The sequence below is a fragment of the Perca flavescens genome, chromosome 12 (assembly GCF_004354835.1).
Source record: "Perca flavescens isolate YP-PL-M2 chromosome 12, PFLA_1.0, whole genome shotgun sequence".
Classification (NCBI taxonomy): domain Eukaryota; kingdom Metazoa; phylum Chordata; class Actinopteri; order Perciformes; family Percidae; genus Perca; species Perca flavescens.
This window is the reverse complement of record NC_041342.1, coordinates 17718739-17732577: the sequence shown is the minus strand read 5'-3', so window position 1 is coordinate 17732577 and position 13839 is coordinate 17718739. Positions and strand designations below refer to the sequence as shown.

The window sequence follows — 13839 nt, the reverse complement described above, 5'->3', positions numbered from 1 at the left end:
ACCTGCTATTCCACTTTTACATCACACACCTAGTGCCTGTATTTGTACAATGCAATGTAAACCATACTCCATGCAAATAAACAGCACGCTTGAGAAAGACTAGTTTTACAAGTGTGTTTGCTTTTTTTAATGTCAGCATGTCACAAATCACAATATATCATTACACGTGTCTGTAAAGCAAACGTATGGTTATGTTGTTTTGGTTAAAAAAGGAAAAATCTTTATAAAAGAATTACATTGTTAAAATTAACTTAAACTTCACTAAATGTCAATGACATTTCTTTTCAAATACTGAAATAAGATGCAGTGAGTCAGTCATGTTTTAGGCTGCTTATAACTCAAGTAAATGCATTGTCAATGTGATCTAATGTGGCACTAAATACTTTCCTTTTCTCTTTCCCACCTACAGTATAGTGCAAGATGCAAGTATAGCTGATGGATCAAAACACAGCAATTAAATAATACTAAAAGATTAATTATGAAATGTACAATTTACAAGTGTTGGTACAGATTTGTGAGAGAAGAGCACTGAGGTATAATGACATTCAGCCCGTGTGGGTGCATGTTAAATGTTGATTTTGATGTCCACTACAAGTCTATTTCCTCCTGGGGTGAGCGCGGCGCTGAAGGTTCCTCTGTCTGGATCCTGAGGAGAGTTTAGAGCCTGAGCAGACAGAACAGGAATTATTAGTCTACAGCACCCTGAGGTGACAAAAACATTAGGACAAGAAGGATATGTTCGAGAAAGAGCTTACAAATATATAATATATTCCTGGACATGATCTGTAGTGGGTAGTAACGAGCGAGCATACAGAACCATTTATCCAGCAAGATGCAATGCAATGAAATCATTTTAATTGCAGTAATTATATTATTACAAATAAACCCCCATACACTTAAGATGTCAATGTAAGATTGAATTTTAAAAAACACTAAATTACCACAGATGAAAAAAATCTACAGTACAAAGTTTCCTTTACTTATTTAAAATATATTTTATTTTCAATTATTTAAATATCCACAACTCACCTGTTAGTTACCTGTTGTGTCATAATAAATCTATGCACATTTTCATAATTTGACACAAAATCCCAGTATGCATGGATCAAAGTGATCAAGAACGAACAATGAAAAAAGTGACAGGTACACAGAAGAAAGCACAGAGGAGGCAGCTGAGTGACAGCTGTTTTGACAAGGTAAGACATGCAATCCTCTCAATAATATTAAAATGCTGCTTTCTTAGTAATCCGTAATTATAGTCCAGTAATATAATAGCACTCTAATACTTTAAATATTAAGTGCACTTCTATTTAGGTAAAATTATAAATACAGGACCTTTATGCGTGGTTTATGTTGTGGTATTGTTACTTTAATTTCAGCCAAAGATCTCAATACTTCTTCCACCACTGCAGGATTTATGTTATATATTATACTGAATGTGTTTCTCTCTGTCTGTCACTAAAATGATAACATTTGTGATATGTTTTACATTTTGTTTTCTTGTGTAAAATCGACTCTACACGCTGTTTAATGCTGATATACATTTCTTTTTTTTGATAATACAGTAGCTCTATTTACCAAATGGTGAGAAGGCAAAGGTGGGCACAGCAGATCCAGGAGGGAGGAAAGGGTTGAGAGGGTTCACAGGACTTTGTTCTAGGCCAGGTGGTGGGATCACTGAAAGCACAAAGAGAACAAACACTGTGACTGCACAGTCTCAGCTGTCCAAACTGTCAGAGTCTGCAGCACTGTCATCCTTCCACTTGGGCAGATTCAGCAAACTCTACTATAAACAAACATGTTGAGTGAGGTGTTTGTGCGCATGATAATGTGGTTAGGATGGGATGCACAAACAGGGTTTCTGCAGGGATCAACCAGTCAAATTTAAGACATTTTAAATATCACAGACAGACTAAATGGAAACTATCAATGTAAAGAAGCACAGATGATATTTATTTACCAAGTGCATGAATGTATGGTGTTCATATCACATTTTTTTGGCAGGCATAGTTGATAGATTACATTACATGTAATTTAGCTGATGCTTTTATCCAAAGTGACTTACAACTGCTATATATGTCAGAGGTCGCACGCCTCTGGAGCAACTAGCTCAGGGACACATTGGTTGATGTATCGCAGTGGAAATCAAACCTGGGTCTCCCACACCAAAGGCATGTGTCATATCCACTGCGCCATCACCACCCACATCCCTGACAACCAAAAGTTGTGTGGTGTTTTACCACTTGTATTTAAAGCTGTAATTGTGGGACTGACTAATGCAAATCATATTCTAAAGAGCATGAAAATGTTTATACTCTCACCTAGTGCTGCTTCCATTTGTACAGCTGATTCACCATCACTGGACTGGCCCATGGGCTGTGTTGTGTCCAGCTGTACAGCAGGATTTGGAGTACCTACAATCACTACATCTCTCACTAAAAAAAAAAAAGAAGAATATCACATAAACAGAGTTGACCGAATCATTTGTATCATATAAAAACACAAACTTGATATAACCCTTTGTCTATCTACCTCTCTCATAGATGCTGACAAATCCTCCCTGGCAGACCTCCAGCAACAGTCCTTTAAAATCGGACACAGCTGTCATCACGGGGCCAAAGGTGAGGTTGGGGTCAATGGTGACCGTAGGCAACGCTGACAGCACAGGTGGAGCATGGAAAGACTCAAAACTCTGGAAAGACAAACAGAGACCGAGCGTTTGAGATGTGTTACCGTGCCGGAAATCTGAACAAATCACCCTGTTTGGTAGCCTAGAAATCTAGACGCACCCTAGCAGCAGCAAATGTATTTTGCAGCCAGGGGGGTCTAGGCACTCTCCGTTGGCTTGCGAGCTGGAAAAACCAAACTCTGGCCGGGCCAATCCCATCGTGTATAGAGTCGGTGGGCGGGCTTATGGCTGCTGCCGCTGGGAACAGCGGTCTTCTGGAAGACTTGGAGTTAAGCTTTTCTTTGAGAAAAGAACAAAGAACGGCACAGAAATCATTCTTAAAAAAGGAAGATGTGTTCGGGGTTTTGCCAACCAGATACAGCAAAAGTTTAATCCATCAACACGCTCCACTACCTTCTTCGTTGCTCTGCCTGGTTGTAGCACTGTCCTATTACGTGCAGAGGGAATTTGAAAGACAACCGTTTATCCCGCCCCTCGGATTGAGTGCTGTCAATGGTGAGTTCCCAGACCCAACGAAGTATTCAGATCCTTTACTAAAGTAAAAGTAGTAATACCACACTATAAAAGATACTTCATTGCAAGTAAAAGTTCAAAATCCTACTTAAGTAAAAGTATTGAAGTATTGTTAGCAAAATACACTTAAAATATTCAATGTAGTCATTATTATGGTTAATTTGCTTTCAAACAGTTTGGAATAGTACAGCTTAAAAATTAGTATATATTTTACTTGACAAAAAAAAAGACGTAGGACTAAAATTACTCAATATGCAAATGTTGTGCACCGAATAAGGCATCATATTTTATAAATTGATCATATGTTTAGAATATAAAATCTTATTTTGGAAAATAACTTCAGAGGTCATGAATTTATGTAGTGAAGTACAAAGTGAAATATTTCCCTCTGAAATGTAGCGGAGTAGAAGTATGAAGTAGCAGACAACAGAAATACTCAAGTACAATATCGAGGTATTTGTACTTTACAGTACTTATGTAAATGTACTTAGTTACTTTCCACCACCAATCTGAACATTGTTACCTGAAGGAAATGGACATGGTCCTCAGCATGGGTAAGTTTGTCCAGTTCAGTCTCGTTCTTCTTCAGCTCAGCGATCTCCTTCTGGATCTTCTCCAGCAGTTGCTCGGCCTGACTGACCGTCTTCTTTTCCTGGGCTTTAATCAGCTCTCTCACCTCGAAACGCTTCAGCTCGATCGACCGAATCAGTTCAGTAAAGACGGCGTCGCTCTCCTCTGCTGCTGCCCGAGCAGAGCGCTGGAGGGAGAAACATATAGACGTAACATATAGAAGGCATTGTGTGTCAACTGTCAAATTAGGAACTGTTAAAAGAAATCTGAAAGAGGTGAGACCTATTTTAGCACCTATGATCTACTGTATTTGTATATCAGACCAAAAGGGATGTTGGCACTTACAGTGAGAGAGAAAATGGCTTGTCTGATCTCCTGGACACCCTTTTCCCTTTGATGAATTCTCAGCTGAGAGCTCTGCTTCATGTCACCAAGCTGCCTCTGCGGGAAAATAGTGGGAAAACTTCTGGTCTTCATAGTTATATGACACTGTGTTATATTTTGCCAAATACAACGACTACTGGTTTCAATATATCGTCCATGTGTCCATGTTCATGCTGTTTAAAACCCCATTTCAGATCTGTGGAACCTTTCTATTATTTGTGAAAATAGAAAAAGCCATATAATAGCTTTTTCTCCAGCAGATCAGATCTAGATTAAAAAAAAACTACTGTACTTACATTTATCAAACCAGGACTAGATTAACATTGAGACTCTAAAATCCTCCTTTTTAAAATCCTTTAAGATTTGTGACTACTTTATTGTACTTGTAAAACTGAAGAAAAGAGTGATTTCACTACATTTTTTCACCATCCAGAGCACATTATACCAGAGAACTGTAAACATTACAAAAATGGTTTTAAATTAAAATCTATTTCTTTTCTTTTCAAAACATTATAGCTTTCATTTCATAAGCCACTTGTACTTGTTTTCTTTAATGTGGAACAGATGTATATTTTGTTTGTAAATTGTGCTGTTGTGGATTCCTGTTTGTCGATACTTATATTGACTATGTTCATTCAGACACCTTAATCTCAATGAGAATAGCTGTTTAAATACATTAATAAAATATGTAAAAGAGAAGTACGTAATGGACAATTTCACTGCTTTTACACCATGTAGATCACATCAGACCCGGGTCGATATGGGGGGGGAGGGGGGTGATGATAGTACTGTCTCATATCAACAGCCTTATCTTGAATCAATCAGATGCTTTGATTGAACGGATTACCTGCTTCTGTTGTATCTCTGCCTCAGCCAGCACCGTGTCGTGGCCTTTGTGTTCATCCGTCAGACACAGGTAACAGATGCACTGTTTGTCGGTGCGGCAGTACACCTCCAGTAGCTTGTCGTGTCGACCACAGATCGTCTCTTGGAGTTTTTTGGAGGCCGACACCAGCCTGTGCTTCTTGAAAGCAGCCGATTCGTAGTGAGGCTGGAGGTGGACGTCGCAGTAGGAGGCCAGACACACCAGACAAGACTTCACCGCTTTGTTTTTCCTCCCGGTGCACACGTCGCACTCCACGTCGTCGGCCTCAGCGAAATTTTGACTTCCAGTCGTCGTTGTTGCATTTTGGAGTCCAGTCTTTTTGAATTTCTCCACCACGTCGGCTAACATGGTGTTTCTGGCGAGAACTGGCCTCGGGTTGAAGTTGTGCCTGCACTGCGGGCAGACGAAGATCCCCAGGTAGTCGTCCTGGTCCCAGTAGTTCTGGATACACTCCGAGCAGTAGCTGTGTCCACAGGGGATGGTTACAGGGTCCCTCAGCACGTCCAGACATATCGAGCAGTTGAACTGGTCCTTGTCCAGGACCACTCCGCCTTGAGCCATCGTCGAAAAACGCTGAAGTTGGCGTAGAAAATGAGCGAAAACACAGGAATCTGACAGACAGCTGCTGCTTTGTTTACAGGAAGTGACAAGAAGCGGGCGTGGCCAGAGAGGCGTCACCGGAAACGGCTGTAAGGAATTTAATCTTTAAAAAAAAACACTTAATTTCAAAATAATGTTAAATAGTAACATTCAATCGTAATCACTCAATTAAAAAATGGAAACGAAGTGATGAAAGTTTTTTATTTTATGTAGGGTATTAGTTTGCCTCTCTATGTTGTGAATCTGTGTATTTGTAAGTACTTAAGTACAATTTTGAAGTAGGCTACTTGTACTTGAGTATAATTTTCCATACTTCATACTTCTAACGTTATTCCACTACAGTTCAGTGGCAAATATTGTACTTTTTACTGCACTACATTTCGCAAATTTATACAATACAATACAACAAAATACAATAAACAAATACATTATCATTTATATATATAATTATGGGTAAGACTTATTGATCTCTTGGTGAAATTCACAAGCTACCTGGCTCTCTCTCTCTCTCTCTCTCTCTAGATAGATAGATAGATAGATAGATAGATAGATATAGTGTAATGAAGTGCAGATCGAATTGTTGCTGTTGGAAACTAAACTTTACTGTCTGTGTCCAAGCCAGTGGTACTCAAGTCTTTTAATACATAGTATTCCATTACAAGTTAAAAGTACTGCGTTTAAAATCATAATTGAGGAAAAGTACAAACGTATTATAAGCTAAATGTACTTTTACATTATGTAGCAGATACTAATAATATTGTATTTTACTGTATTATTATTGATGCATTAACGTAGGAATAATTTGTAATAGAGCTGATTGAGGTCCAGCTAAGGTTATATGTACGTTATATATAATGTGGGCAGTTAAAACAATCACATTTTTAATGTTAAATCTTAATATGCAAATGATAACTATAGCTGCCAGATATATGTTGTGCAGTAAAAAGTGAGGTACAAATATAGGTCATAAATATAGAATCGCAAACCACAGTACATTAGTAGGTCAGGTTATTGCTGAATAACAAGCACTTAAAAGGCAAGCTCAGTCACAGAAACATGGTTTTCCAATGCATTTATTTAAAATGCCTTTAAATACGTAAACACAACAAACAGTAGGTAATTAACCCATTTAAATACATCATAAATAATATATGTGGAAAATAAAAGGACAGTGAATTTCTTCAAACTTAAATTAATCAAGCAGGATTTTCAGTGTATCAACAACATAAATAACAGGTTATACATCTTTAAATATTGATTTTGTTTCCTCTTCATACAGAACAATACATTACTTTGGTCACAAAATAAAGCTTTGAAGCATTAAAAGGGAAGGTTCCAGATTTCAAAACACCGAGCATCATCCTAACATCAGTGTTTATCGTGCATTGCGGGTTTCAAAAAGTTGCCAGCAACCTCATATTAACAATTTGCTTAATGTGCCTTTGGATTTGAGCACTTTCTCTTAAAATGACATGCAATTCCAATCTAGAAGCATACCCTCTAAAAGCATGTGTTATACAGTGAGTAACAGAACAATACTGTACTGATTAAAAGGATCCCTCAAAATCAAATATTCCCTTTCAGATTGTTAACAGGAATTCAGTTTGTCTACTCACTTGGGTTACTTTGTGTTGTGCAAAATGCTGATGGGAATATTAAAACAGTTCAAAACATGTTCATGATGTCCATTCAAGTATTTCATCAAACTTACCTTTTTTTGTAAAAAGTTATAATTCTCTGAAGTTATAACTGTAAACTACGGCTAATCAAGAGAAACGGGCACAAAAGACTGGATCTGTTTAAAAACATGCATTGATGTCAGTGGAAGATTAACTTTTAGTCTGCATGCTTATCTGAATTTAGAGGATTTTGCTAAAATGAGATGAGATGTCTAACGCCAGTCTATAAGCTGCAAGAATAAAGCTACATTCTTGTGTCACTTTATTCCGAGAGAACTTTCAATATGATCCCAATGCATATAGTGCATTTTAAAACATGGAATATCTTACAGTTCAAGTTTTGTAATAAGTTCAGTATTTCTGTTCAAATCATACAAAAATACACAGCAGGAAGGAGCGGACCGAAAACGGAGATCAATTGAATGTTGTAAGTAAACTAAAAACTCTCTACGATGTTTAACTGTTTGTGTGCATGTATGTTTACTGTATACAGTATGTGCGTGCAATGCAAATTATATGTGGGCCTACACTCATGATACATGGTGTGGGGCTTCACTTGTTCTTCTCTTCCAGTCCACTCTCGGCTCTCAGTGCCTGGCTGCTGGCTGAGATGAAGCTGATCCAGTGTTTGAGGTCTTCAGGAAACTCGGGGCACTCAATCTGCACACAAACACAAAATTAGCCAAAGAAGAATAATGCCACATTATAGAGCTGAAACTATTGACAGACAATTGTCAAGTTTGATCATTTAAATACAAATGTTTTAAAGAAAAAGGCAAAACACTTCCATGCTGCAGTTTCCAAAATGTGAGGATTTGATGAGAAAGAAAACTCCATTTTGGATTTTGGACTATTGGTCGCAAATAACGTAACATAACCAATATAAATTATTAGTTGATTAATCAATCAATCAATCAATCAATCAGTCGATCAACAGAAAATCTAGTAACTACTGTAGTTTGATGGTCAGTATCTTTAAGTCATTTCTCAATCAAAAATGCAAAATATTTTCGAGGTCCAGCTTTTCCACCTTGCAGATATGCTTTTTTTCTTTGTCTTATTTAATAGTAAACATAATATTTTTATGTTTTTGAGTGTTGTTTGGGGGAAACCCAAAGCAGATTAAAGCAGATAAATTGATAACAAAAATCATTTTCATTTGCAACCCTACAAGAGTCATACCAATACTTTTCTTCATCTCCAGCTATTCCTCACCTTTCTTTTGCAGACAAACTCGATAATGCTCTCTGGGCTGCAGTGCACCACGTTCTGTCTGCAAAGCATGATAGCAGAGACAAAACCATCTTTCTTGGACACAAACCGCTGCTCCAAGTAAAACGCCTTCTCATCCCATCCCACTATTTTGGTCCGAATCTCAAAAGCCTCACAGAAGGCCAAGGAGCGGCGGTACCGGATGGTGGAGGCCCCTACCACCATTCTGGCTCCCAGTTTCCGTGAGGCCATTAACAGCCCGTTTCGCATATAATGGTGGAAACGGGCAAAGTCACACTCCCTTAGATATCGGGAGTTGTTCATGTGGCCCATGTAGTCCAAATCATGGGGAAGGACCATGCCATCAATGGTTTGTTCAACCAGCAAGTCCCATATTCTGGGTTGGAACCATGCCTGGAAGAACACCTGGACCCCCCGCAGGAAGTACCATACATCCAGACTGCAGAAGAGCAGGAGGAGGGCACCCAGCACCAGCAGCAACATCTCTCTGGAACAACAGTCCAAATAAGATAAAAAAATTCTGTTGTTGTTGTTGTTGTTGCAGCAGCACAAGGACAATAGCAATAGTACAGATCTAATTAAAATAGAAAACTATACAAGAGAATTTGGAGACAAAATTGCAAGGTAAAGTGACATGGTGTGGTTAAAGTGACAGCAGACATATGATTAAGTAATGGTATTTAGAGTTTGTATTAATATAGAAGCATTCATATAAAATATGATGCAAAATCTAACATATTAATATAATATAGTATAAGGCTGGGCGATATGGAGAAAATCAAATATCACAATATTTTTGACCAAATACCTCGATATCGATACCGCAACGATATCGTACTGTTGACTATTGGTGCTTTCACAAAATATTTACACAGTGAGATTTTTGATAAATAATCATCAGTAATGTGGATATAATGACTAAGTGGGTAAAGGCAAATAATAGAACAATTACAACAGTCTGGTGAGTTCAGAAAATGACATCACTTTACTGTAACGCAGCCTTTAAAACCAGGAAAAGACTACACTTATGTAATATCACGATATTACAATATCCAAAATCTAAGACGATATCTAGTCTCATAACATATCGATATATCAATATATTGCCCAGCTCTAGTATATGGTAAATTATGATATAGTATGGAATATGAGATATAGTATAAGGTGAAAGGTAGTAATAATAATATATAGTACGTTACAGCAATATAACAAAGGATATAATGCAATAGAATATCAAATATATTTTTAAAAACAGTATAGTAATATATTATAAAACATTAATGACAAGAAACAAACTAATTTAAAGGAAAATTATATGACACATATTACAAGTTCATGATAGCAATTTCCTTTAAAAAAAAATGCTTGTTTTCTAAATTCTAACTAATAACTCAGTATTTAATCACATTCTCCTTTGACCTCATCAATGTCAGTACAGACGTGTAGAAAAAGGTGTGCATTTTTTTTTCTCCATTCATTGGCTTTATATTACAGCTAAACAATACGGAAGCATCATATCCCTATAATCACTCACTTCAACCTTGAAAGCTCAATGCAAATGATCGGGGCGCAACCTGCTGACAGCCAAATCTGTTAGCTTAGCTGCTAGCTACCTGCAGATGGTGGCCTTGTAGAATAGAGACCATTCTCTTGACGTGTGAAAGTCGCTGTTTTAATTTTTCTCACTGTCGAAATTTAAAACATAACCACAAATACAGCAGACTTATTTTTTATGGCAGTACAACTTACCGTGCGTCCAGAAGAGAGTGTTACCATGGGATGCGATACGACCACAACTTGAAGAAGAAACCGGTAGAATGAATGAACATGACTTCCGGGTATGTGACGAAACGTAACTCTTCTTCTTCTTTGAGATTTGACGGCACTTGGTATCCTAATAGTGGTGCATTACTGCCACCTTCTGGATTTAGTCAAGTCTTACCTATTGGAAAATTACCAATGTGTAATTACTTTATTTTACATTTAATACCATATGTATCACTACACTGGACACACCCCTTTAGTCACAGAGACAATATAACTTATGTGACAGTTTGTCAAATTTTCCTTTCTTCGTTGTTAAAATACCTTGGTCAAATTCTTGTTCATTGTGTTTAACCCTTGTGTTGTCTTCCCGTCAACCTTGAAAAAATACGTTTTTGACACCTTTTATTCACAGTTGGTTTTTGCTTTTTCCAACGTTTTAAATTTTTTGAAATTTTTCTTCATTTTCAGCGCTTATTTCTACGTCCCATATTTTCTGATATAAAACAAAAATTGAAAACGGGTCAATGTGCCCCAAAGTCAACAAGGGTTAGGCATGGGCCGGTTACCGGTTTCAAGGTATACCGCAAAACCACTACAATTTTCTGTCTCACCGTTCTTAAAGCACGAGCTGTTTCTTTAGGAGTCTTCAAGGACAGAAAGTGCAGTTTAGAAATCCCTCTCCCTGCCAGTGTGCAGTGTGTTTAAAAATAAAATACACGGTGTTCAATGGGAAAAAAAGTTGTTTTTTTACCCAGACATTTAAAAAATAATACATAGCTGTAACTGCAATACCGTGAAATTTTTGCTGAAGGTTATCATACCGTCAGACTCTCATACCGGCCCGTGCCTAGTTGTGTTACATCTTTTTTTCTGATTTGTGACCAATATGATTGATTTGCTTACAGTAAATACTTCTGCCTTGGACTCTTGTGTATAGTTGATATATAGATGCATAGGCACGACTGTGTTTAAGTCAAGTAATGTGAACAGAAAACCAATGCCTTTTTAATCCTGAGATGGTCTTACAAAAAGCCAGTCTTAAAGCTGCCCATGCAATGTCTTATTTGTTCTTCTCGTCTAGTCCACTCTCGGCTCGGAGGGCCTGGCTGCTGGCCGAGATGAAGTTGACCCAGTGCTGAAGGTCCTCTGGAAACTCAGGGCACTCCACCTGCAGGGAGCACACCATAGACTCAATGTTCTTTAACTATCTAAATTTGCATATGTATTTAATCATTCGGTCCTTACCTTCCGCTTACACAGGTGCTGCATGATCTTGTCTGGGCTGCTGCGTATGACGCTCTGCTTGCAGTACATGACGGCACACACCAACCCATCTTTTGTTGACACAAATCTCTGCTCCAGGAAAAAGGCTTTGTCATCCCAAGTGACTATACGACTCCTCAGCTCGTACCCCTCACCTATAAACAGAGCCCTGCGGTAACGGATGGTGGTGGCCCCCACTACCATTGAAGCTTTGAGTGCTCGCAATGCCTTGAACACACCATTACGTATGTAGAGAGAGAAGCGGGCAAAGTCACACTCCCGGAGGTAACGAGCATTGTTCATGTGGCACATGTCAATGTCATGGGGAGTGACCCGGCCTGTTTGGATCTGCTCTGCTGTGACATCCCTGATTGGAGGCTGGAACCAAGCCCGGAGAATCACAGCAGCTACCCGGAGGAAGTACCACACATCCAGACTGCAGAAGAGAGCCAGCAAGGCGGCGAGCACCCACAGGACCCACCACATCTCTCTGGAGAAAGGAAACACGCCACACAAGCAGAGGAAGGCAGTGGGGTTACTGTGATGTGTAGATAGGATGTAATTAAAATCAGCCAAGCTCAGGTAGATGTATGATAGTTATGGTGTTTGATTCGTTATTTAACAAACAAAGGTAGAAGAGAACTTGAATGTTATTTTAATAGCTTGTACTCATCATATTGCTAGCTTCCATAAAATAATATGACAAACTAACAATCTTAATATCAGCTACTATTAATGTTAAATTTGCATATCTGCATGTTTGTAGCGTTTATCAGTTACTGATGTGTTGCTTTGACTTGTAAGGAAGATTTCTTTAGTAAGCAGGTATTTATGAGAGATTCCATTATTTTTTTTTATTTTTTTTTTTAAATGATTCTCCATTTTTACTTATTTGTGTTATATTCAATAATATTCTGATTGGCTCAAAAACACAAATGGCAAACAGGGGCTCTGTATCTGCTTGAGACTCACTTGAACGCCATAAAACGGTGACAGTGAATTAGACTACAGTGATTTAATGTTTTATAGTGGCCAATAATGAATAATTCTCATCCTTTTTATGCATGCATGTGCATTTCATTTTACATTTCTCACAAAAGCGAGAGGAAAGTGTAACGTTAATAAAAAATAATAATAATAATAATAATAATAATAATAAAGTATGTTGGCGTGATTAAATGGGTTTAATCCGGGATGAGTTCCCCGTAATGTTGACATGAAAATTGTGGCCCAGTATGGATGTAATTATTCAATTTTTTTTTTTTTTTGCATTACACTACAGGCAGCAGACCCATTGAGATTCAACGTGACGGTTTCAAAACGAGTTTCAGGGTTTCCACTTTTCAGGATACCAGTGAAGTGATTTAACTAAACGTGAAGGAAGGTAAACAGGTTCTACAGGAAAGGCAGGATAGCAAGGCTGACTCAACCTCTCAGTGCATGATCAGTTGAAGATTGTAGACAACCCCAACCACTAGCTAAAGGAGTTGTTACCAAGGCTATGCGAACTGAGATTATTGCTAGCTAACGTTACATACAATGGTAATTCAAATAAACCATAAGGAAATCAGTGACATGACTGCAGAACTAGATTACACGAAACTACTGCATTTAGTCTGGTTAGTACTAGCTACAGTCTGAGAGTAATGCTGTCTTGAAATATCATTCACAAGAGTTAAAAATAATGCCGTAACATTTTGTGATTTTAAACGTTAAGTCGTATTGGCAGGTCAGACGTATAACAACCTGTTGAGGTAACGTTAGTATTGACAGATTTTAGTTTAACTTTTCGGCGAACGTAAACAACTTTAGACAGTAAATATACCAACGTTAATGATTTACACTTTTAGGAGAAATCTAGAAAAACTCACCTGCTGTCTGATTTCTCCTGATTCCACTCAGATCTGCGGAGTCGACAGCATACCAGCACCAGCCCTCTACGTAACGCGTGCTGTACAACAAGATAGTTTTTGATACCGTTTTAATATATTCGGCTACAGCCTTCAAAATAAGAGCATAACTGACGCAGTTTTCGAAAATCAATCGGGAACAAAGCGTATAAACACGAAAATGTTTTAAGAAATCCGTTTTAATGTTGTGAAATGTCCCACTAATATCGCGTGTATGCATATACTGCATTAAATATCGTTTTCTTAATTCAAGGAAATTTAATTTGAAGGCCAACGTGATTCACTTCCTCTCTTACGTAGGGGCAGAATTGTCGGCGGTTATTGGTCCCATATAATGGACGTAAT

At 38.0% G+C, this 13839-nt stretch overlaps 3 protein-coding genes across 3 annotated transcripts; all 3 read right to left on the bottom strand.

Moving 5' to 3' along the window:
- Window positions 1-103: 103 nt before the first annotated feature.
- ftr67 (finTRIM family, member 67) lies at window positions 104-5710 on the bottom strand. The gene is made up of 7 exons (XM_028593611.1): window positions 5004-5710; window positions 4118-4213; window positions 3726-3959; window positions 2533-2692; window positions 2322-2435; window positions 1579-1677; window positions 104-664 (listed from the first exon to the last, which is right to left on the bottom strand). Exons 1-7 carry the CDS (start codon window positions 5601-5603, stop codon window positions 597-599), a joined length of 1371 nt encoding a protein of 456 aa, XP_028449412.1. The 5' UTR covers window positions 5604-5710; the 3' UTR covers window positions 104-596.
- A 989-nt stretch (window positions 5711-6699) lies between these two features.
- LOC114565575 (protein THEM6) lies at window positions 6700-10497 on the bottom strand. The gene is made up of 3 exons (XM_028593715.1): window positions 10304-10497; window positions 8537-9041; window positions 6700-7981 (listed from the first exon to the last, which is right to left on the bottom strand). The coding sequence occupies exons 2-3, from the start codon at window positions 9035-9037 to the stop codon at window positions 7874-7876; spliced, it is 609 nt and encodes a 202-aa protein (XP_028449516.1). The 5' UTR covers window positions 9038-9041; window positions 10304-10497; the 3' UTR covers window positions 6700-7873.
- Window positions 10498-11288: 791 nt separating this feature from the next.
- LOC114565119 (protein THEM6-like) lies at window positions 11289-13588 on the bottom strand. The gene is made up of 3 exons (XM_028592984.1): window positions 13456-13588; window positions 11567-12074; window positions 11289-11489 (listed from the first exon to the last, which is right to left on the bottom strand). The coding sequence occupies exons 2-3, from the start codon at window positions 12068-12070 to the stop codon at window positions 11382-11384; spliced, it is 612 nt and encodes a 203-aa protein (XP_028448785.1). The 5' UTR covers window positions 12071-12074; window positions 13456-13588; the 3' UTR covers window positions 11289-11381.
- Window positions 13589-13839: the final 251 nt, after the last annotated feature.